This window comes from Rhinoderma darwinii, chromosome 4 (assembly GCF_050947455.1).
Source record: "Rhinoderma darwinii isolate aRhiDar2 chromosome 4, aRhiDar2.hap1, whole genome shotgun sequence".
Taxonomy (NCBI): domain Eukaryota; kingdom Metazoa; phylum Chordata; class Amphibia; order Anura; family Rhinodermatidae; genus Rhinoderma; species Rhinoderma darwinii.
The window spans coordinates 366964824-366990850 of NC_134690.1; the positions used below are offsets into that span (position 1 = coordinate 366964824).

The following is a 26027-nucleotide window of genomic DNA, read 5'->3' on the forward strand; positions in this document are numbered from 1 at the left end:
AAAGGTGGCATCAATTTCATGTGGTATTTCTTCCAGTACACGGTCCTATTTGATACTGTTGTAAAAGAGTTAGCTAAAAAAAACTGTGATGACAATACTGAAGGTATGTGGTGAGATGAGCATTTCAAGGCTAATAAGGGAACTCGTTGAAGATGTTGGTAACATGGCACAAAAGGGGTGGGCAATAGTTGGAACATTTGAAATATCTGAACACTATAACCCTATAGGAAGTTATAAACCAGTAATATGGATTGAATTAAACTAGATAAATTATGCTGTAGCTGTAGCCTCCTGACGCTGAGGTGATGACATTACTTACATCTACAAATTGAGACTTCTAATATTCTCAAAGGAATGATCTATAGTGAAGTAGTCATTGACTAAACTATATAGTACTCTTTCAAAGCATCATGTGTATATGTGTATACATATATTCATCCCCCCCCCCCCCCCCCCGCATTTGGGATGAACACATATTGAAGCAATTGTAACTGGGAGGTTGAAAGACGTACAATGAGGTTCTACCACTACTGTGTGCTCATCTCATACATTGTGGAGCATTCATATTGATTTACAAAGTACTATATACCCTATTTATATATACTCGGAGATATATATATATATATATATATATATATACATATATATGTGTGTGTATATATATATAATGCTGTTAGATGTATCATAGATATTTGACCCATTGACTATGTACTCTTGAGGCTTCTCAAATATAATCTGCAGGACTCATTGTGGACTTTAGAGAGCCTTTAAAATATTGTTGACCACTGTAGACCGACTTGCACGTGATCCAATCATAAATAACTCTATAAAGTGTATGTGCACCAAGATTCAGAACCATTCTCTAGAACGAAAGCTTTACTGGGAGATTTCAAAGACTGAAGCTAATGGGCGTTACAGTCCCATTGATGTCATGCGAGCGCCCAATTTGTGTATACAGAATCCTACAGTGAAGCTCTCAATCTCAGAGCTCCGGTCTTCCTAGTGATCCTTGGTCTAGGCTTATGAACCCCACCAAATACAACTTCTGATGTGTCAGAAGATTTTTAAAAGGTACACTTAGCCCGTTAAAGTTCATTCAAGAGGAAACACCCCCCCCCCCTAAAAGTTTTGATTATATACCATAATTAAAGTTAGCTTCCTCCAACCTGTGTCTCTTTAGTTGTTGTAAAATGCCAACTCCCAGCATGCTGGGGGTTGTAGTTTAAGAACAGTTAGAGAACCACAGGTTAAAGACAACTGATCTAAGGGTAAGAAACTTTTAATCAATTCTTTATCTCTGAAAGAGACTTTCTAAGCGGGTCCCTTATATATATAACAAAGAGAAATCCGTGCCAACAACGCCCTGAGAAGTGGTGCTGCTACCAAAGTGATACCAGAGATTGCTGGGCTCTTCCATCTCAAACCAAAAGATGCTTCTTTCTCTATGTAGCAGAGTTGGTTCTAATTGGAGCTCTTGGTTGTTCTAGGACATATATTTAGATGTCAGTGAGTGTGACATGGTCACCTACATTACCATGTAAGAATCCTATGCATTGTGCATGCCCTTTATTCGACAGGTACTATGTGATCTAGATTCAGCTTGTTGCAGTCTCAAAGGATAATCCAAAGCCATAGTAAAACTGTCACAAGGTGACGATTATTTAGGAGGGAAACTGTCCTTGGTGCTATATGTAAATTGCATAGAAAACCGCATGTCTACAGAAATATTATATTCCTCGTTCATACTCTTATTGATAAGTCACACCAAGGCGACCTCAGAATCATGACCTTTTAGGTATGCCTCCCTAATAGTAGAGTAGACCAAATTACTATTAGCAAATGAAAAAAACTAAAAATAAAAAAGTCTGAAACTCCAAAACACCATGACATTTCTAAAAACTTCAACTTGAAAATCCTCCCTGTAGTACTGAATGGTTTAAATTATCCTCCTCAATGTAACAGGAATTGAAAGCTCCAGTACGGTAATTCTATCTCTTCAAGTCCTTTCAAGTAAACTATTTTGGTTTAGGCAGCTGTATAACTATAAATTGTAATGATAACAAATATTAGCGTGACCATATTTATCATGTATACATACATATAATCCTCTATCAGCTGTAAGGATCTTGTATATAATCAGTTGTTGTTGGGACACAGAATATATAGAATTATTTGTGTAATTTAAGTGTTTAATGTTCCACCGTAATTTTCTGCTATAAGATCATGTTTTTGGTACAATGTCTGCACAGATGCCGCGCTCTTCATAGGTGCTCATGGGCAGAGTAGAGGTGTCTCATTTCATTCCCATTCATTTTATGGATGCTAAAAGATTTTGGGGCTGTAATCCATTCTCGGTGCATTGCTCAGCACTGATTTTGACGTCGCGATTCTGAAGTTTGTGTTTGAAAACTTCTGTTAGCCCAAGAAGTTTTTTATTTTTTATTTTTTTTAAACAGAATTTAAGCCCCAAGTTTTACCCTAGGAACTACATAAGGATTTGAACACCAATAAGACGTGAACCAAACGTCTAAACTGTGTGACGTTAAAACATAAAGAACATAATAATATTTTACATTGGAATGATGAAGTCCATTTGGTATGTGGAAAGAATTTGGTCAGAAAACTCTCCATTCTTAAAGGGGTTGTCTCATCTACTCAACTCTGTTACCAGATGTCCTAGTAGGGCTTATAGACATCATGGGGGGGTCCCCTGTTCTGGACCCCCCCCCCCCCCCCTCTATGGTCCAGAGCAGACAGTTGCTATCTAGCAGTGACTCTCGCTCTGGTGAAAGCTGTCCTTTCATGATGTTTCCTGGATGGCCAACTGAAAAAGCAGCTGTTCGCTTTGGGGCTATCTCCTGAGTCCCCTCACAATCAATTGATCTATATGTGTTGTCTTCATAAAAGACTATCAATGGTTAAAATGTTTGGTCACTCTTTCTGATATCTGCAACTTGTCACTTTAAAAATGTTTTCATTTACTCCTTGGCAATAAACGGCTTGTATCTGGTTGCTGAGGAGCAACTGACAGAAGCCTAAAACACAAGTGAAGTGGCGAATCTTATCAAGACTGAACCTACATGTACATGAGCTGTGGGTCCTTAATGCATCGCAACGTGAACAGCCTGCAGATTTCAATCCAATTTATGAAATTTGCAGCGTTTCTTCATGAAACAGACAGGGCATGGTGTTAATGTCTGCAGTGTGTGAATGGGGTTTTGTAAAACCACTTTCCCTTGCGTTTTACTATATTTCTGTGTGGATTCCGCACTAAAAATTAACGATTTTGTGTGATTCAGCAACATGTGAACATGGCCTAAGATTCCCATCACATTCAATCAAGAACAGAATCCTGGCTCCCCATTCTTGGGATCATCTGTCCCACAATGATGAATTTATGACATATCCTATAGATGTATCCAAATGTCTCCAGTAGGATAACCCCTTTAATTTAAACAGGCTCTCTCCATGTTGGTCATATAAACAAGTGGACAGTTCGTGTATGATCATCCTGTTGGGATTTCTCGGTTTGTACAAGTGTCCCACTAAACTTCAAACCTAATAATAGTTCTGGTGCCAATCTACTTAATGGTGATTCAGCCACCTCCTTGAAGAGCATTCACCTATATAACACTGGGATATACACATAGAGGATACGTTGAAATATTGTGTGGCTCTTTATTTAGCAGCCCTGTTCCTCAAGCATATTATACAGCGAGCAGTTGTAGTTCGCATGACTGTGATCATCTTACAGCAGTACTTTCCAAGAAGCTTGATTACTTTTAGCAGGGCTACAACTTTGACCAACATAAGAGTAAAGCAAGACACTAGTGATTTTTGACAATCAAAAAGGTTGATTTAGACCATTTTCGGCAGAAAAAGTTGTGCTGTTGTGTTGAATTTTCTTTCGCTCATTGTGGGATGCCTTGGAATGTCGTTCGTGCCAAAAGACAGATCTGCATTCCATCGATAGAAGACGAGGCCAGAGATGAAGGCAGAGATTGATCAGTGATTTGTCATTTTAATTTATGGCATTGCTGTCCAAAACTATATCCTTCACAGACCAACTTTGAATAATAAGTCGAACATGAAAACGGATGTCTGAATCCCCTAATATATGGCCAGCTTAATAAATGAGAATCTCACTCATTTTAAAGATCGAATATTCACTTTTTCGGTTTATATTCAGACAGGTTTTTGCTTGGTCTGTAATTTTAAATATAAAATACACCCTAACAATATTACTTATCCTACAGTACAAGTCCTTAAAGAAGCACTCTGGCTATTTTTTTTTCCCTCCACCCCCTTCTGTTTGAAGTGCAAGGTAGTCCGGTGTGTTGGCTTATCCAGTGCTTTATTTCACGGTTAGCCGCTCTGTTCCAGGCTGCCGTTGGGTCACGTGATCTATACTCTGACCACCCAAATCCTACAGTGTCTGTTGTAGGAACCGGAACTTACATCAAGGCTCTCATAGACTTGCATTGACAGACTGATCCCCGGCTTATTCAGCAGACGCTTTAAGGTTTTGGGGGTCAGAATGGAAGTCACATGACCCAATGGCGACCTGGAACAGAGCGGCTACCCATGAACTAAAGCGCCAGGTAAGCCAATGACTACCTTGACCTTCATCACATTTTTAAACGGGGGAAAAAATAGCCAGAGTGCTTCTTTAAGGCTAGAAATCCATGAGGACATGAGGTCGCCCACGAATTTACTCCACTGGAAACTTCCCTATGGAAAAAGTTGCACGTGACCTTCTGGCCATTGCAAAACATCCAACATGGTCACATTTTTTTCAGTGGTCACAAGGAAGTTTACAGCGTGGTTGCAGTAATCCTGAAATGTTACCACAACTGTGTGTTATCGAGGAGCCCTAGCCTTACGAGAGTAACCAACATTAAAAAAAAAACACCTCCCCTGCGATATTTTACAAGGGTTTACCCTTCAAACATCCAGAATAATAAAATCTTTTGTTTTTTCCTTTTTTTTCATGACTGGAAAAATACTTTCCTTTCACTTTTACAAAAAAGACCATTTGTTACATACCCTAAAGTCCTTTTTATCCCCCCCACTCCCCCAGATATAAAGCAACCATTGCTCTAAGAAAATTATCATAATGTTGAACAAGAATCTACTAACATTGAGCTTCATGTGGATTTGGAAATGTATTCCGCGTTATTTAAGACCAGACATAGTCTGGGGATATACATGAGGATTTTCCTTAAGCGATTTTGCCAGTAGCTTTGAACTTGACTTTGCTTCTGATAAATTGGAAAAGAGCAGTCACAGCTGGAGAAGTGATAAAGAAATGATGGCACTTCTAAAAAGAAAACCACTGACCATCCCGAACAAAATCCTTCTGTTGAAAAGATCATTGATTTTCCCCTGACAATTTAAGTGAACATCTGTGCGGTATTGAAGTGGATTTCTTCTGAGGTAGCATGTGCCATGGTGTGTGATATTTGAGATCACAATGCAGGGCCTTCTTTCTGCACCCTATAATGAATATAGCAGGTCTGTTGATATTTCATTATGCCGTGCCGTTGCGTATCATCACTATTTAACGTGCTTGTTCCAGGAATGATCGCTATGTCTCATCTCAGATCAATTTTATTTATGCAAAAAAATATTTAAAGGGTTTCGTCAACGGACTCCATTCTTAACCCTTATGCCCTAACAAGCAGCTCTGGAATTGCAGTGATAAGTGCTCTGCAAGTTATTGCAAGAAAAGTATTGTTTTAAAAAATAAAAAGTAACTTGTATTATTATTTGTTAATTCACCATAGACATAAATGTATTTTTGTGCTGTATGCAAAGTTTTTATAAAGATGGGTCCTAAAAATTTAGTACCCATTCATTCTGGGCATTTGAACGGGGGGTGGGGGTCGGCTCTCAGACCCTACCAGAGCCTTTTCACATTACACATCAATAAATGCTATTCTCTACACCCCTATTATCTACACCCCTTTGCGTATTTTTGTACAGAGAAAATATTTTTGAGAATTTGTGCAGGTAAGACCATTTTCTGATGACCATAATACAGCCGCATGTAGGTGTCTGTATTATGGCTGCCACACTTGAACTTCCCATAATACTATTGGACAAACTTGACTCATCTTAAACCCTAGGTTCGGTTCAGTAGAACCCCTGGGGATCCAAGCGTTACAGCCCTAATCTGGTCAAATACGGGTGCAATATACCCATCAGGTTGGTGAATGAATAGAGAAGTGGCCGCAGTTATCCCCTTTCTGTCTTAAGGGACTTATTGAAACAGCCGACCAAGAATGCTTGGCTGTTTCCATAACTCCCATAGAAATGAATGGAGGCAGATACACACATGCTTGACCACCTCTCCATTCATTCTCCGACTGGATGCTGCGGCCGCTTCAAAAGGTGAAACTGGGTTGGGGGGCATATATCTTATACGGGAACAACGCTTTAAATTGTGTTCCCATGTCAAAGTAGTCCTCAAATCTCATGCCTGTCCCAAGGGTTTTACACAGAAATCATAGGGTCCATAGCAAAATTTAGAATGGGCCCAATCGCCACTGAGAATTCGGACAAATGTTGGTTAACATGGCGTGGGGTCAGGCCTCATGCACACGGCCGTGCCCATAATCACATGCTTCATAATACCCGGCACGGTACTACGGCACGGACATCCATCCGTAGTGCTGCAGAAAGGTGTCTGCAACCAATAGAACCGAATGGGTCCGTAAAACCGCTGTGGTACGGTCTGCGGTTATACGGTCGTGTGCATGGGGCCTTAATGTAGCATTGTTTTTCTAGTAAGAAGAGTGGCAGAGTGCGACTCATCTATTAACAAAGTGCGACTCTGGAGTCAAGCCTGCTCTTTCCACCCCAGTTGCACATGTTGGAGAAAGTGGAACGGGGGCTTCATAAATATGGCGTTCAGCCTAAATGCCACATTTTTCAATGGATTTATGCTCAAGGGATGCTTAAAAAATGTTTTTGCAGTGAGCTCCCCCTAGTGGTGGCTGCAGGCAAATGCTGAGACTTTTTATCGGGAAGCAGAATAAAACCATTTAGAGCCGGGCCCCCATCCACCACGTGCCCCTTAGCAGTGGTGTTGTCTGCCTCCATGGAAGGTACGCCACTAACGGTCCACCTATTTGTGCTACTTATGTGTGTGGCAGTACTTCTATAGTCAAACTTCTGCAGTACTTGTGGAAACAGCACACTTGCACTAAGGCCTCTTGCACTCGACTGTATTACAGCTCTGTATATCCGTTTTACAAAGCCATAACACACCAATAGACTTCCATGTGGCCATAAGTTACCTCCATATGCCTTTGATTCCATACTAGGATTTTATTGGCAGAATTCATATATATCCAACAGAATAATTTTTTTTGCCAAGTTCCATCGGACACCATGTTATCGAGCTATTCTCTGTAATATGTTTGTAAACACCATATGGAGTTGCAGGGACTTTGTGCCTCCGAATGGGCTCCATGGTCTGCCTTATGTGGGAATGCCCGCATGACAGTTTACATGTGCCCTGGGTTCAAGCAATGCAAAATCCTGCTCTATGTAACAGTTTTTATTCATTTCAAAGGAAGGCGGACTGTTTTGTAATGGAAAATGGCTACAAATTGGTAACAAGAAATGTTGCACAAATAGTTGGAAATAAATAAAAAATCTCCTCTACACACTTCAAACTTGGTTTGTAGTGGCAACGTGTTATTGGTCTGTTCATTGTAAGACTTTTTGACCACAAGTATATTAAACTACAGTTTTTCCGGTGCAATCAATTTAACAAGTGTCAGGTGGCATTACTGGTACTGTAAATGCTTTGTGTCTATAAATATGGCATTTCCAGACCCCGACGTTTCCGCGTGCTAATTATAAAAGCAGGCCTTATTTGCTACCCATTATCACAGGGAGTGCAGCAGAATTACACCATTGCGTCATTCATTACATAACTATATGTATGTGCATGGTTGTACTACCGCAATGCTGGTTGGATCTTTATAGGTCAACTGCAAAAGAAGGGTGAATCCTCCATCGCAGCGATCGCTGAGGCCTTCTGGGTGATCTATGGTGGTGCATCTATATGTTCCAGTCTCCAGGGAATGACTTGCCTTGTTTTGCACCAGAACTTTTTTGGAACAAAATGGTCACCACGTGCTAGATTAGCCACGACTTGTCCTCAATCGACCTGTTCCTCATCTCTAGGTTGTGCATTAAGTGCTGCGGTTCGCTAGAGGGAAAGTAAAGGAGACTTTCAGTAGTGATGGGAAGTATTAATTTATTGATCATTATGTCGTACTTTACCGAATTTGGCAGGGTAAGGTTGCATGAGGGTTATCAATATTTTTTGTTTTCCTTCCCTTACAATTTTTGATTTCAAACAGAATGGATGAAAGCAAAATGCGTCCTAAATTTGTTTGTAAATGAATTGTAACTTGTTCACAATTTTAGTTTCCTCCTTGGTTAGGGGTGTACTCCTACCCTTAGGGTATGTTCACACGAGGTCATTACGTCCGTAATTGATGGAAGTATTCCGGCCGCAAGTACCGGACCGAACACAGTGCAGGGAGCCGGGCTCCTAGCATCATACTTATGTACGACGCTTGGAGTCCCTGCCTCGCTGCCGGACAACTGTCCCGTACTGTAATCATGTTTTCAGTACGGGACAGTTGTCCGGCAGCGAGGCAGGGACTCCTAGCGTCGTACATAAGTATGATGCTAGGAGCCCGGCTCCCTGCACTGTGTTCGGTCCGGTACTTGTGGCCGAAATACGTCCGTCAATTACGGACGTAATGTCCTCGTGTGAACATACCCTTACAATTCTATTTAAATGGAGGACTGATTGTAGAGATCTCTATTTCTTAGGCCCCCTGCACACGTAGCGGATTTGTTGCAGATTTTCTGTCCAGATTTGAAGGTGGAAAAATGTTGCAGGCAAGTGAATGAGCTTTATAAAATGGAAATCAGAACATGCAGCATGCTCATTCTGTTCTGGATGTTCACTGTGAATTTAATGCTTTTTATTGTAGGTGAAATCTGCAGCAAAATCTGCACGTAGCACGTGAGCGTGTTGCTATGGAAAATTTGCAGCAAATCCGCTAGGTGTCCTTAACAGGCCCCTGTTCTGGCTTGTAGAGGGGTGATCCAAGCAGGCCCTTTACCTGCAATATCAAGTGGCCATAATTAATGGGAACACTATTTTGCAGGTAAAGGACCGTTTTAACCGCAACAATGCACGGCCATTAACGGGCTATTTGACAGCCGCACCAAACATAGTGGCGGTGCAGTTGTTGGCTGCATCGCGACCGGGTGAGTACTGCTTTGCGTGGCCTTGCCCTAAAAGCAAATTGACTTGTCAGCTATGCCTGTTAACAACCTGTTACGGTCTAAAAAATTAAGATTTTAGTCGGTCATGGTGGCAGTGGACTATGCATTTTGCCTTTGTAATTTCTCTGGTGCTTTAGTGGTCCTTTTGCTATAAGTTGATATGTGGGTCATTGAATGGATGCCATTAACAATTTCTTAAGCCCAAACATTATAGGTCACAACTCACTGAGAAATTAGGTATCCACACAGCTGTCTTTTATCCATATTGTGTTATCACTGAATATCATAAGGGACACTCCGGCCAAAACTAAACTTTCCCATGTGCTCCATTATGGTATTCCATGGCAGTTTATTTTTCTTGCTGCTTCTATCTCTATATATCAGACTGGGATGGTTGCTCAGTAGCAGTGTGTGAATCCGGCTCGGTGACACGCTTTCTCTATTTGAGTCTATGGAGATCTATGTGTCACCCATCACAGGCTTCAGCAGTTCCGGTACCACACTAGTTTTGCAAGGGGGGGGACGACAAAAACTTCTATCAGCAACCACTGTTACTTAGAAAGGTTCCTGTCACATAGGTATAATGTAGACGAATATAGTGCAGCCTCCCTGTCTGACTTATGGTTTCTCAGCTTATTTAGGAGAATATAGAGAAAATGATAATCACAGTGTCCCCCAGCATGCAGAAATGGTATGGTATTTAGCTGGTCATGTGATGCTGTGCTGAAGCATCACAGGATTGATAGCAAAGCAGAGAGGAAGAGAAAGCTGGGGAAATCTAAGAATCCAGATGGAGGCTTTTTTAAAGCACAGACAAGGCATCAGTTCAAATAGTAAGTACAGTATACATAAAAGAAGTGTAGAGTGTGGTATACAGTCAGGTGGGGGATGCAGACGTGAAAAGTTGTGTTTCCACTGGAGGTCTTCTTTAATAAAGACTATAGTAACCTAAACATTATAGGTTGTAGGGTTTCTCATGATGATGCTTTGAATCGTAAAAATGTTCCACTAATCCCATCTTAAACCTGCCAGTATGTCATCAAGAATAGGCTTTTTGGGTTTCTTGGCTTATCCAGGTGGTTTAAATTATTGCAATTAATATATTTTCTAGCTTTGTGCCAATTTATCCTAAAGCAGGTGCTGGCAGACCGTAAAAAAATTGAAGATTATAAAATGCTCAAATTAGATTTATTAATCTTCCAACAATTAATTTTGAATTTGTGGTAAAAATGTGCTTTTCAGCAAATATACCAAATCCGGGTTTACTGCTAAATTATTTTTTTTTTTGTGTGGAACTGCTGCTTTTATGTTATTGCCACATATAATGGTTCCCATATTTCTTAAGGATTTCTTAATTTTTAAACAGATCAAGTTACTCTTATAGCAGTGCCTGATTTGCTTTTAAAGCTAAATCTAGATAATATATGTAACTATATAAAAGGAGGATCATAGGGTTGTTTCTTGTTTACAGTGCTTTCAAAGTATTTGCCCCTCATCCGATTTCTTCTATTTTTGCCACATTTAAATGTTTCAGATGAACCAATTAGATTTTTTTTATAAGATAATGACAACACGAGTAAACACAAAATGCAGCTTTTAAATGATCGTTCCATTTATTAAGGATAAAGATTTATTAATTATAGGACATTCTCCTTCAGGATTTTCTGATAGAAAGCAGAATTCATGGTTCCATCAATTCTAACCAGTAGTCCAGGTCCTGACCATCTCACATCCACCACTATGTTTGACTATTGGTATGATATTGTTATGGTGTAATGCGGTGTTAGCTTTATGTCAGTTGTAAAGAGACCCATGTCTTCCAAAAAGATCCACCTTGGGTGTCATCTAGATGTTTCCTGCCAAATGCGAGACGCGATTTTCCGTTCTTTTTGGTCAGCAGTGGTTTGTGTCTTGCAACTCACCCGTGGATGCCATTTTTGCCCAGTGTCTTTCTTATTGACCAATCGTGTACATTGTCCTTAACTGAGACAAGTGAGGCCTGAAGTTCTTTAGATGTTCGTCTGGGTTCTTTTGTGACTTTCTGGATAAGTCATTGATACGCTCTTGGTGAAATTTTGGCAAGCCGGCCACTCCTGGAAAGGTTCACCACTGTTCCACGTTTTCTCTTTTTGTGGATAATGGCTGTCACTGTGGTTCTCTGGAGTCCCAGAGCCGAAGCAATGGCTTTATAGCCCTTTACAGACTAGTAGATTTCAATTACTTTATTTGGCATCTTTGAATCATCATTTGAATCTCTTTAGATTGTTGAGACCTTCTAGCCGGCTTCACATTGCCAGACAGGTTCTATTTAAGTGATGTTGAGATTCAACAGGTCTGGCAGTAATCATGACTGGTTGTGGCTAGTGAAATTGAACTCAATTGTCAATTGAATTTCTTTAATTGGTTAATTTAGTAGCAAAGAGGGAAATTACATTTTCTCATAGTGTCAGGTAGGGGCTGAACAGCATTTTTCTTTGAATAAATTAAATCCCCATTTGAAGACAGCATTTTGTTCTTACTTGGGTTATCTTTGTCTAATATTAAGGCCAACTGCACACTAGAAGGAAATGCTGCATAATTTCCATGTGGAAATGCCACAGCGGTAACGCAAAATAAATGGACATGCTGGAATCTGCACCGCACGTCAGTTTCCGCACTTGTTCTCGGCTGGGTTTTTTTCCGCTGCGTGTGGATGAGATTTTTTAAAATCTCATTCACTTTCCTGCTACTGTAATATGCTGTGGAATACAAAATGTCACAAAACCAAAATGGCAAAACCCTTAAAATCCATGTTGGGTTTTTTTAGTTTTTTTTTTTAACAAGCTCTTGAAAATGCTGGAAAGTGTGTGAAGATTACTTAACACTGAACTCTGGCAATAACAGATGGATTCATAGTCCGCTCTAATCTTATCTACAGCGTTCTTAGTTTTCAGCACGCTACTCAGCCGATAAGTGTTTCACCAGTCAGATTTAGATGTGTATATTTATTATGCTGACATACAACTCTGTTAGTGAATGTCCACCTTTTTAATAACATATTGTTTTAAGGATTTTAAACTATTTATAGGTGACAAAGCTTGTGGTTTTTTTTCTGATAAAGAGCAAGAAATCCCTGAGAAAATGAAGTCATCACTAGGGGGAGCTGACTGCATACAGGTTTATTATGAAGTCTAATGTACCCTTTCCTGTCACAGCCATTTCATTTTATTTTTTCCTCCCCACCTTTCAAAAGCCATAACTTTTTTTTATATTTTTCCGTTGATAAAGCTATATGAGAGCTTGTTTTTTTGCTGAACGAGTTGTAGTTTTTCACGGAACCATTTATTGTACCATATATTGTACTGGGAAACTGGAAAGAAAATCTTTGTGGGGTGGAATAGGAAAAAAAACAGCGATTCCTCAATGTTTTGAGGGGTTTTGTTTTTACGGCTTTCATCGTATGATAAAATTGGCATGTTAACTTTATTCTACCAGCCAATACAATTATGATGATACCAAATTTATATAGTTTTTTCGTTTTTTTTTTATGTTTTACTACTTTTACAAGGAAAAAACTAATTGTTAAAAAAAATAATTGTGTTTTTGTTGCCATATTCTGAGAGCCATAACTTTTTATTTTTCCATCGACCGAGCGGTATGAGGGCTTATTTTTTGCGGTGTGAGCTGTAGTTTCTACTGGTACCATTTTTGATCACTTTTTATTACATTTTTTGTGGGATATGTAGTGACCAAATAAAAGCGATTCTGGCAGTTTTAATTTTTTTATTTTTTACGACGTTCACCGTGCGCGTTAAATAATGTTATATTGTAATAGTTTAGACTTTTACAGACGCAGAGATACCAATTTTGTTTCATTTTTATTTACATTACTTAAGAAGAAAAATGGGAAAAGGCTTTTTTTTTTTTTTTTTTTTTTAACACTACTCAAAACTTTATTAAACTTTTTTTTTTTTTACACAGTTCATTAATTCCCCTATGGGACTTGAACCAGCGATTGTTGGATGGCTGGTACAATACAATGCAATACTAATGTATTGCGGTATATTGTCATTTTTACAGGCTCCTGTAAAGCCTCAGAATTGATAGCAGCATTTAAAGGGTTAAACAGCCAGGAACCGCTCGATCCCTGTTTCTGGCCGTTAGTCCCAGTTGTCAGCTGTAATACACAGCAGTTACCCGCAGCGTATGGTGCGGGCTCAGCGGGTGAGCCCGCTCCATACATCACCCCCCAGCATAATGACGTGGTGAACGTTCACTTTAAAACTTCATCATGTAACTTACTGTCTCCTATCTCAAAATTTCCATCTTCATGACTGAATCATGTGGTTTATCAATGAACGGTGACTCAAATTGCTTATTATTTAAGACCTAATGATAACACTGAACCGTATTATATGTAATATGTGATAAGTCATGTTTAGCGTTTGTTGTACTAGACTATATTTTACAGTTCTACTCTCAACTATAATGCTCCATTTTACACCATAATCCCGAGAGCGTACCTGGGTACCAGTCCCCGGCTAGTGTACTTGGAAATTGGTTGACGTCTTGAAGACGGTAATGTAGAGTAGCACGGCGTAGCAGGGACGTCTTGAGAAAGGTTAAAGCAGAGTAGCACAGTATAGCCGTAGTTCGGCAATAATTTTTTTCTTATGTCCCATTTTAAACTCCTACCTAATTTAAATCCATAAATTTATTTCCCCTTGTGAAGTAGAGTGACAAAAACAATGTCACATGTAAATTCCTGGCCAATCCTATTTTATTTACATTTTCCTTCCTACATTTATAAAACAGCCCGTACCTGTATCGGTCATGTGTTGCTACTCGACCAATCCTAATTGATTTATAAGTGTGGTACACCGACCTGCAGTTATTGGACTGGAGAACATATAGAGTGATTAGACACGTCGATAATAACATCTTGATACTATTTTACTTGTGTGTGCACGAGGGTGGTGACTGATTCGCATTCGGAATTTGCGTCATATTTCTAAACAGCCATGGCGACTTTTCTCTTTGGTGTATTATTCAAGGTTGCCATACTGCTTTAGTAAGGTCCCTCTAAATGAGCAATTTCGTAGCAGTAAATGAGGGATGAAGCAAACCTTTAGAAATGTAAAGTATAGCACGGATGTCTAATCTGAACTTGCTGAAACCACTTGAACCCAAAAATTCACCTCCACCACTGGAATCAACAATATTAAACCGACCCTCCAGTCTCAGGACAAATTTATAAATGTGATCGGGTATATGGAATAATACTACCTGGTGCCCGCCAGTTGTGCCCCTCTGCCGTGAATCTGCCATTTTAGTGTCCCCTCTGTGTTGTGGCAAAATGGCCGCAGCGATTCTCAAACTGAGTCTAAGACACTCCCTCTGTTCACGGATTGGACGGAACTTCTCACATGAGCAGCTCTGGCCAATCCGAGAATAGTGGGAGTGTCTCAGACTTGTAGTCTGAGAAGCGCTTTGGCCTTTTTGGGACAGCACAGAGGGGACCCTAAAACAGCAGATTTACGACAAAGGGGCAAAACTGGCGGGCACCAGATATTATTACTCCATATACACAATCATATTTAAAATGTTGCCCCGGGACCAGAGTGTCGCTTTAAGAGACTTTCCCTGAAACTGGCAAGGCAAAAGTTGATATTCTAGTCTTTGACAAACGGTCTATAGATTTAGAAAATACCTGGATTTGTGTCCGCAGCCAAAATCAAAGCACACTGGAAATTTCCTAAAATTTTGGGGCTGTATTTCTGCTAATCGAATTGGTGATTAAAATAAAATCTCAATGCTCAGAAGTAAAAGCAGATCCCCCATCATGCAATACTAAGGACGTGTCTGATCTCAACGTCTTTCAAATTTTATGGTTTTCTTCTGTTATTTTTTTCCATTTAAAGACGTTTGATATTTCTGAAGGCATCCTTGTTTGGGCTGAATTTTATTTTTGTACAGTACACCATTATGTAGTATGTTGTTGCCATAAAATATATTTATTTATTGATTGTATATAATAATGTAGAATATATTAGAGCTGTTGGCATTGTTGCTCGGGTACCATTAATATAGGCATGTATAAAGTTCATTTTCAGGTGTGATTCTTCTAGGCAGTTGTTTTTTTTTAGCCAAAGTGACAATGGCACTACACTTTTGTCCTAGAGTAAAGCATTTTGTGCGGGGCTCAATCTCCTTGGTTATGCTTATGTCTACAGATTTCATGTGATCTAGTCATCGGGCATGCTGCAACACTTTGATATTGTTTATGTAGGATGCAGATTGTTGGTTACTTATTTAGTCACCATTTTGGTCACTCTCCTACCTATGGTTTTTGTGGTCAGTTGTTGGTATAAGGTGTAGAACTGGTGAAGAATCATTGGGTCTGGATTGAGCATATCCAATATGGCAAATCTTCTTGGATTTTTGTGCACTAAAGTATGTATAGTGCTCAATGAAAGGTGTTTTTACAGATTCCAGTGTAGCTCGGAAATGAACAAGGTTCTTGGCATGAAACACAAGTGCAAGATGGCAAAGACCTTATGGTTCAGGATCCAGCTACAAATTCAATTTGCAAACTTAATGGCAAGAAACCTGTGGGATTATACAAAATGCAGAATAAGAATATCCGCTTTCTAATGCTAAGTATAGACTGAAGTATAGTCCTGAAAATAGTGGAAATCCATCTGTAGAATGTAGAATTTATGTCTTGACTATTTCTGACACCATTTACCGATTTTCAATTTTTTTTTCTTATATAAAATATTTTTACCATGTTTCATTTTCCATGGCCGATCCTAGAATATACTGAAATAATAGTTTGTTGTCTTAAGATCAGTTCAGGAGAACCACACAAGGTCAGAATTTTGTGGTCGTAATACAGACACTAACATGCAGCTGTAATTGGGGTGTTCTGGGGGGGGATAGCTGCTTCCTGAGAAAACCGCTGACCGTTTTCTCATATATAGGGCTGGTTCTATCCACAAAACGTAACAATAATTGACCTGACTGGCCACCAGGAGTCATATTCTACATAGTGCAGTTGCTGTATGCATATTAATTTTCTTTTCTATCTTTCTTTTCTATCTTTCCTTTCTACTTGTCCTTACTTTAGGATACACAAACTGCAACAAAACCCCACTTTGTGAACAAGACCTTAGGGCGAGCTACGTGGTGTCGATATTAACAACCAGATTGTTGGCTCAGGGGCGCAGCATGCGCCGTACTAATCCAGTATTCCCTTGCTCGTATGCTGTGATGTATACCGATACTGTATCCCAGTACTGTCATTCATATAGTTATTGGGGTTTCAGCCCTGGAATAACAGCATACAAAACCTGCTGCAGTGTGAATTGTATGTGCTTGCTATAGAGGTTTTTAAATTGGTTTACAACGTACAGCAGCGTAGATTGATGGTGCGATATTAAGGGCATGTTCAGACGTGGCGCAATTGCTGTTGAATTCCGCTGCAGACAGTCCGCAGTGGAAATCTGTAGCAGCGTTTTTTTTCATTGTTTTCTATACCTTTTTAGGTAACTTAGTTCAGATGTTGCGGAAAATAACAGTGCAGAATTTAGGCAGCATTTTCACTCCGCAGCACGCACATTCTGTTATGGAGAAGCAGCGGAATTTCACTGCGTATTTCAGCCTTTGTGATGCAAAGGCTGAATTGTGCGGAAAGTCTGCTGCGATAACGTCTGAATTACCTGTCAAATATAAACATTTTGCTGTAGATTCATTGCATAATTGCCGCGAATTTGCAGCAACATTTGCTGCAGAAAAATTCTGCCACTTCTGAACATGCCCTAATAGATTCTAATTAATTTTTTTCATAAGGTTGTTTTATTGAAAAGCATTGCAATATACTATAATTTAGTAATTCTATAGGCTTTGCGCACTTAATGTGCAGTTCTTCTTTTAAAAGCAGAGTTTTCATGCAAGATCTTACCGGGAAGTTATACCGGACAGACATTTCTTTAGGATTTTATGAGTGTGACTGTCCTATTTAAAGGGAATGAAGTCAAGCAGTAAATTCACCGTTCACCCTTTTCACATTGACCGTCTCTCCCAGCATGGAGTCTTTGATCTTGTAACAATAGAACATTGACATGGTGTAAGATTAGGACCCTTGAGGAATAAAAGAGAGCCCAATGCAATAACCCTTTGTTTGGATATAGCCATAGCTGCTTTTCTACACAGCACAATATCAGTAACACGGCGATACTCACTACAATATGTAGAAATATATGTTCTGGAAGAATTCAATGTTGAACTTTATTACCCTTTTAGCATGTTGACATTGTCAAAGTAAAGTTCAATTTTTGTAAGTACTGTTTTTGCATTGCATAATTATTTAAAGGGGTTAATTTATCAGACACCATTTATTCTGGGGGCCTCTGATCGCTGTGTATCTGGAGCTGATTTTGCTGTCGACCACTCGTTAACCCTGCAGCAGCCACTACAGGAAAAATGCAGTATTACATGCGGCCATTCAAATGAATAGTCTCAATGTAATAGATGAACGGCTGGAGTCTGCCAGAGCTGGAGACGTTACTTGTTAGAGCCTCTGGCTCATACAGAGGGTCCTGAGCTGCGACCATCCTCTACAACCCTGTAATATGTCATGTGGACAGGAGTTGTCCTGATAGAACAACTCCTTTTAATTGGCAATTACCCAATGTTATTGGAAATTGCTCTTCTTACAAATTGGGGTGTTTTAGTGGTGACCCTACATGAAGTTTCAAATATATTTACAGCAGCCTGTATTCTTTCTATATAATTTAATGGATGAGCATTGTCTTTTTATTTTTTAAATCTGTTTTTGCTTTGTAGATTTCGCACATTCTAGAAGTATTAGTGTTCTCAATTTCACTCGCATAATAAATGATTTGTACTAAATATCATATAGATATTTGGAACTATTAAAAACATTTTATAGAAAGTGGCTTAGACTGCTGAAGGGGAGCCCTATTGGACTTTTCCCACAAAAGACCTATCCATTACTTCACTTGGGACCAGTGAATGAGATCAGCACTGTTTATATCTGGTGAATACTATAATGCTTCCTGGTGATACTTGTGAAGAGGGTGTGGATGGAAAGTTTTTGTAATGTATATGCTAAAATACAGGAACAAGTTCAATAACCACAAAATTTTGAACCGCTGAAATCTTAAGAATTTGACCTGGAAAACATTCATCACTTGATATCCCCAATAGATAGTTTGGGTGTTAACGGCTTAGAGAGTGTCGCATATATTAAGTGATTGAAACTGGTTTCTAATATAGGAAGATTTTAAAAACCTTAGGGTTTGAAAGAAATTCCGACTTTGTTAAAGAGGCTCTGTCACCAGATTTTGCAACCCTTATCTGCTATTGCAGCAGATCGGCGCTGCAATGTAGATAAGAGTAACGTTTTTATTTTTAAAAAACGAGCATTTTTGGCTGCTGCAGAATCAACTGTAGCCTCTGGTGCCGATGTGGCCGACACGATGCAGGACCTGGGGCAGGAAGTGAGTGACGTCACAGCGTGATCTCTCGAGAACACTGTACTTTGCTCCATTCATCTTTCCCTGACCAGTCTCACTGTCCAAGCCGCTGAAAAACACCCCCACAGCATGATGCTGCCACCACCATGCTTCACTGTAGAGATGCTATCGGGCAGGTGATTAGCAGTGCCTGCTTTCCTCCAGACTTTCCTCCTTAGAATTGAGGCAAAAAAGCTCAATCTTGGTTTCATCAGACCACAGAATCTTGTTTCCTAATCCTAAAAGTCCTTTAGTTGCTTTTTTTGAAAACTCCAGATAGGCTTTTACATGTGTCTTTTACTGAGGAGAGGCTTCTTCCTGGCCACTCTACTATTAAAGCCCAGATTGGTGGAGTGCTGCAGTGATTGTTGACCGTCTGAAAGTTTCTCCCATCTGCAAACATGATTTTTGGAGCTCAGAGTGACTATTGTGTTCTTGGTCACCTCACTTACCAAGACCTTTTTCCCCCGATTACTTAGTTTGGTGGAGGGCGGCCAGCTCTAGGAAGAGTCCCGGTTGTTCCAAACTTCTTCCATTTTAAGAATGATAGAGGCCACTGTGCTCTTGGTAACTTTCAGTGCAGCAGAATTTTTTATGTACCTCTCTCCTGATCTGTGCTTCCACACAATCCTGCTTCTGAGCTCTACAGGCAGTTCTTTCCTCCTCATGGCTTGGTTTTTGCTCTGATATGCATTGTCAACTGTGAGACCTTATATAGACAGGGGTGTGGCTTTTCAAATCATGTCCAATCAAATGAATTTACCACAGGTTGACTCCAATCAAGGTGTAGAAACATTTCAAAGATCTAGAGAAATGGGAGGCCCCAGAACTAAATCTCAAGTGTCATAGCAAAGGGTCTGAATACTTATGTCCATGCGAAATTTGAGTTTTCCATTTTCAATAAATTTTCTAACATTCTGTTTTCACTTTGTCATTAATGGGGTATTGAGTGCAGGGGGAAAACTTTTTTTATTTTTTTTATTTTAGCACAAGGCCTCAACATAACAATGTGAAAGAAGTGAAAGGGTCTGAAGACTTTCCGAATGCACTGTATATGAGAAATACCTGATGGGAATTAAAACATCACTCTTATATTGGAACACATACAATCAGAAATAAATAGGTCTTAGTACCAAGATCATTATCTGTGCCTACATAGTTATGTAGACAAAGCAACGTGACCACCACATTACACTTATACCGAAGCACAGCGATGGGTGGTCACCTTGCTGTTGCATGGCCTGTTGCTATGAAATACCCGACAAACTTTATAATAGTCTTATAATATAATAATAATAATACAAAGAAGGCAACAATGTTCATGTACTTGTGAAATGTGTGGATTATAATATAGAGGGAACATGCAGGAGGCGTTCAATAAGTGCTGCATTTACAACTTGCCTCCTAGGGGATGCTGTTTAAAGTGATTGTGGTGTTCATGGTTTTGCTGCTGTAATGCGGACCTCACTTTAATACACTCCACAGGGTGCACTGTACACTGCTGGCTCTGAAATTCTTTTCATTCCTGTGTGTTCGTGCAAGGTTATTTAAACTCCTCATTTAAAGTGCAGGAATGGCCATCTGACAGGTCTATGCTGTGATGGGTTTATTTGTCAGCACAGAGATGTAATTGTTTAGCTTTCTACTACTGTGTCTCCTCTATCCAAATGTCTAGGGATGTTAGGGCTGCAGGGTTGTATTAGAATAATCTACCCCCGCATGAAATGCCTAATCTGATCCCTACTATTTACAAATGTCCTTACACCATGTTTTTCTTTGCACATTCTGGACTCCGTGGTATTTTACTGCAGCAGCCAGATGTTATGTTTGCAAACAGAATTTTTATAAATCCTATTCGCACTTTTTTGCAAGAATAAACCCTATTTCTAGAATTTGTGTGACGGTGTGGGCTGCAATGAAATCAGTAAGGCCCCTTGCACATCACATTTGGAGATCTTCTTTCCTTTTGGTCTTTTTAGATCAGATTTGATCATGGCACAAGAGGAGAAACGGTCCCTAAGAAAATATTGGAGAATTCTTCCCCTCCCTCTTGTGCCATAATCATCATCCTTTTGCAGATCTCCTGATTGTGATGTGCAAGGGACCCTACTCTTTTTATCATGACCTTGAATTCTAGGAACATTTAGTTGAACCACTTCTTTAAAAAACTGTACTGACTTATTATGCCTCATGCATACGACCGTTGTGCCACTCGGGTCGTTTTTTACGGCATCCGAGTGGCACCCGATAGTCTTCATGGATCCATTCACTTTAGTGGGTGAATCGGGTCTGTGAAAAATGGTACAAGTCTGCGATCCGAGGAAAGATAGAACATGTCCTATCTTTCCTCGGATCGCTGACGGGACTCGGATGGCACACACAGTCGTGTGCATGGGGTCTAGGGCTGACTCTTTGTTTGGAAATTTGATCAGGTAAAAATGTCTAAAGTCATAAATAATATGACTGACGAGTTTGAATGGTGATCTGTTAAAAGAGTCTCTGTCAGTATACTATGCTGCCCTTAAACATTATGGAGACAGGTCCACTGTAATATCAGGCCCAAAGGAAACAATAAAAAGTTGAGCCGTTTAGCTAAATTATGAATGAAGCGGAACCTGTTATGAGCTAAAGTAGCACTGTGGTCCCTTCAATCTCAGGATTGGTGGGGGTCCCAGCATTTGGCCCCCCAATTGTCAGAAAGTGATGGCATATCCTACTGATATGCCATCACTTTCTGTGATGGGAATAACCCTTTAACTATAGTAATCAAATGATTTGGTTTAAAAAAGTATGACTCTTGGCAGCTGTAAGCTACCATATACCAGACCCAAGTCCATGTGATTTCTAGAGCTTTAACCAAAAACGGAGAAATTATTCTAATACCTGAAGTTGGCAAAAATTTACATGTTTATCTATTTACACCTTGTTTCAATTTTCACAGACCAATGGAGGAATAGTCACAATGGAGAAATCAAAAGTTGCAATTTGCGCAATTTTTAAAGAAAACTTTTAATGAATTTACGGTGCTCAGGCGATTTTTAAGTGGGCAAAGCCTAGCTGAAGTGGGCAGGGCACACATGGCCCGACACATTTACTCTCATTTATGCCAGAAACGAGCATAAATGATAGGGCATAGATTTCCCTTTCTGGCGCAAGTACAGCATAGGATGCAACAAATTTATTAAGAGGCGTGCACCTCTTAATAAATAAGCTGCATCATACTCTGCGGGCTTCATATTAAGACTGGCGTATGAAACGCCATGCTTAGTAAATATGTCCCATTCATATCGTTAGTATTTTAGCTGTTGTGTAGATGCTTTTTGTTTTCTTCCACAAAGTAGTTGTCATTTGAAATATCTGATATTTCTAATTTATATAAATGTATTGTATCCTAAGTTTTACATAAGGTTGACTATGCATCGTTTTAATAAAAAAAAAATTGACTTTTCTGTGATTTATTGTTTTTTGTTTTTGCTTCTTCTGCAGAATGAAGAGTCTACTTCTGAATCCAACTTTCCATTTTCACATGGTGAAAGACAAGAATATCTGGATGACCAGGCTACGCGCAGGTCTCTTCCTAAACATCATCTTATGACCAATGGACACTCCTCTTTACAAAGAGATGGACCAGGCTCATTCCTTTTGGATCTTCCAAACTTTCCAGATCTGTCCAAGGCTGATATTAATGGACAAAATCCAAACATTCAGGTAAAAAGCAACTCTTCTATTTGGAAGTCTACGTGGTAAAAGTCATTGGTCCATAGTGTCAGTAGCTTTTTCATCATTCTCTTAGGTCAATGGAGAATTACTCTTTAATTTAGAATTTTATTTACTCCTGTGACTAGATTTTTGTCTGTAGGGTTTAAAGAGTGATAGAGCTTTTCAAATGAATGCAATATCTGCCTCAAATGAGAGTCATCACTCCCTGCACTAGAAGAGGGAGGAGAAAATGCACTGCCTATGTCAGGGGTATCAAAATATTTTTCGTTAAGGTCCATTTACCTGGTTCTGCCATCAGATGAAGGTCCAATCTGGACAACAACTATAAGGATTTGTTCACACGGGTTGGATTTGACATAGGAAATTTCAACCCATGGATGTGTGACAGAAATCCTAGGCTTATCTGCCCCTTGTAGTGCCACACACAGTGCCCTTTTTAGATAGTTGCCATACAGTGTCCCTTGTAGAAAGTGGCAAATAGCCACAAACTCCCATGCTGTCATCCAGCGATGCAGGTCTAGCCTCTTCTGGCCAGGCCTACTCCACCACGACGCAAGCGATGCGATGATGCCTTCCTCATAATCCCTACTGTTGCTTTTTCTTAGCCAATAGAAACTACATAACATGATAAAAGGCTTGAAAGAAGCTTCTTCTTTTAAAAGGCACATGGTAGGCTTGGGGCCCTGTTACAAGTTTTGCACTGGTTACTCCTCTCCGCTTATCCAAATTTTCCAACATGAATGAAAAGGTCGTGTTCGCAAAGCTCTTACACTACTGTGGAACAGGAAAATACATGGCAAAACCACTCACAGCATTTATTCTCCTTAACAATGATCTGTACTTTGTAGACACCACTTTGTTTAGCTGTTGGTATGTTGATGTTACTATAGGAAGTAAAATGTCAGTAAAAAGTGGTCCATACAAGCCCAAATATGGCTAATTATCTCGAATCACCATAAAAAAGCTGGTGGATGTTTTGTCACTTGGGTGAGTTGCTCTGTCCTTTAACCCCTTAACGCTCCATGACCTACTATTAGGTCATGCTAACTGTAGCGTTCGCGCTCAGTGACCTAATAGTAGGTCATGGAGTAAACACGGCGCCGTTCGCGCGGGGCGCGTTCATGAGCTGTGATAGCTGCTGTTTCCGACAGCAGACTATCACTGCTCAATGTGCCGGGACCGATCGCGGAGCTCCCCCGCCGATTAACCCCTCAGAAGCCGCGTTCAATAGCGATCGCGGCTTCTTAGGGGTTAATCCGCCATCGCCGGCCTGCTACACGATAGCGGCCGGCGATGGTGACTATGGCAACCGGACACCAAACAATGGCGTCCGGCTATGCCATAGACGGAAGCCTAGTGGGTCCTGACAACGTCAGGACCCACTATGCTTGCTGTCAGTGAGTAGCTGACAGCTCTAATACACTGCACTACGCATGTAGTGCAGTGTATTAGAATAGCGATCAGGGCCTCCTGCCCTCATGTCCCCTAGTGGGACAAAGTAATAAAGTAAAAAAAAAGATGTGTAAAAATAAGAAAATAAAAGTTTTAAAAGTAATAAAAGTAAAAGTCCCACTTTTTCCCTTATCAGTCATTTATAATTAATTTAAATATATAAACAAACAAATAAACTATACATAATTGGTATCGCCGCGTCCGTAACGGCCTGAACTACAAAATTATTTTGTTATTTATCCCGCACGGTGAACGCCGTAAAAAAATATATTGATAAACCGTACCACAATCACAATTCTTTGGTCACTTCACCTCCCAAAAAATGGAATAAAAAGAGATCAAAAAGTCGCATGTACCGAAAAATGGTCCTGATCGAAACTACAGTTCGTTACGCAAAAAATAAGTCCTCGCACGGCTTTATTGATTGAAAAATAAAAACGTTCTGGCTCTTAGAATAAGGCAACACAAAAAGTGAATGATTGTTTACAAAACGTATTTTATTGTGCAAACGCCATAAGACATCAAAAAAAACTATAAACATCTGGTATCGACGTGATCGTATCGCCCCGCAGAATAAAGTGAATATGTCATTTATAGTGCACGGTGAACGCTGTAAAAAAAAAAGTATACAAAAACAATAGTAGAATTGCTGTTTATTAGTCACCACGCCACCTAAAAATGGAATAAAAACTGATCAAAAAGCCGCATGCACCCCAAGAAAACTACAATGGATTCCTCAAGGGGTCTAGTTTCCAAATTGGGGTCACTTTTGGGGGGTTTCCAATGTTTTGGCACCACAAGACCTCTTCAAACCGGACATGGTGCCTAATAAAAAAGAGGGCTCAAAATCCACTAGGTGCTCCTTTGCTTCGGAGGCCGGTGCTTCAGTCCATTACCGCCCGAGGGCCACATGTGGGATATTTCTCAAAACTGCAGAATCTGGGCAATAAGTATTGAGTTGTGTTTCTCTGATAAATCCTTTTGTGTTATAAAAAAAATGGTATAAAAAGAGTAAATTTCACCTCTACTTTGCTCTAAATTTCTGTGAAACACCTAAAGGGTTCATAAACTTTCTAAATGCTGTTGTGAAAACTTTGAGGGGTCTAGTTTCTAAAATGGGGTGTTTGATAGGGGTTTCTAATATATGGGCCCCTCAAAGCAACTTCAGAAATGAACTGGAACCTAAAAAAATAAATAAATGAGGCAATACTTCGCTTCTTACATTATACTGATAATGAGCCGTGCCCACCCCGAGATGACCCCAGTTTTGACCGTTTGGATAAACGGAGACCCCTATTAGACCGTTTCAGTGCCCGGTTTTCCCAAGCATACACCCCCGAGAAGTGTTTTTCTATTGATGAGTCCCTGGTACATTTTAAAGGGAGGGTTCAATTCCGCCAGTACCTGCCAGGTAAGAGGGCAAGGTATGGCGTGAAGATGTATAAGCTGCGAGAGGGCATCAGGGTATACCTACAGATTTAGGATATATGAAGGAAAGGCCACCCGCAAACCAGACTGCATCCTGGACTACAATAGGTACATGGGAGGGATGGATTTGTCAAATCAAGTCCTGAAGCCCTACAGCGCCATGCGGTGTGGTATAAGAAGCTGGCCGGGCACATCATACAGATGGCTTTGTACAATGTGTACGTGCTACGTCGATGTTCAGGCCAGAGGGGAACTTTCCTGGAATTTCAAGATCTAATCTTTAGGGACCAGGAAGGGGGGGCACCCAGTACTTCTGGAAGCGAGGCCACACGCATCGTACCAGGGCAACACTTTCCAGGAGAAGTTCCCCAAACCGGTGGAAAGGGAAAGAGTCAAAAGAGGTGCAGAGTCTGCTATAAGAGGGGGATAAGGAAGAACACAATATACCAATGTGACACGTGTCCCGAAAAACCAGGGCTCTGTATAAAAGATTGTTTTAAAATGTATCATACATCCCTTGATTTTTAATTTACCCTGATGCACTCCGCACAGCTTACCCCCCTCATCTTTCCCTTCTGAGCCCTGCCG

At 40.1% G+C, this 26027-nt stretch overlaps 1 protein-coding gene across 1 annotated transcript in view; it reads left to right on the top strand.

Moving 5' to 3' along the window:
- The window catches only part of ISM1 (isthmin 1), a 46457-nt gene that overhangs the window by 2075 nt on the left and 18355 nt on the right, over positions 1-26027 (top strand). Inside the window, exon 2 of the mRNA XM_075864533.1 lies at positions 22326-22547. Within this exon, the coding sequence (XP_075720648.1) occupies positions 22326-22547 (222 nt within the window). The remainder of the gene's footprint in view (positions 1-22325; positions 22548-26027) is intronic.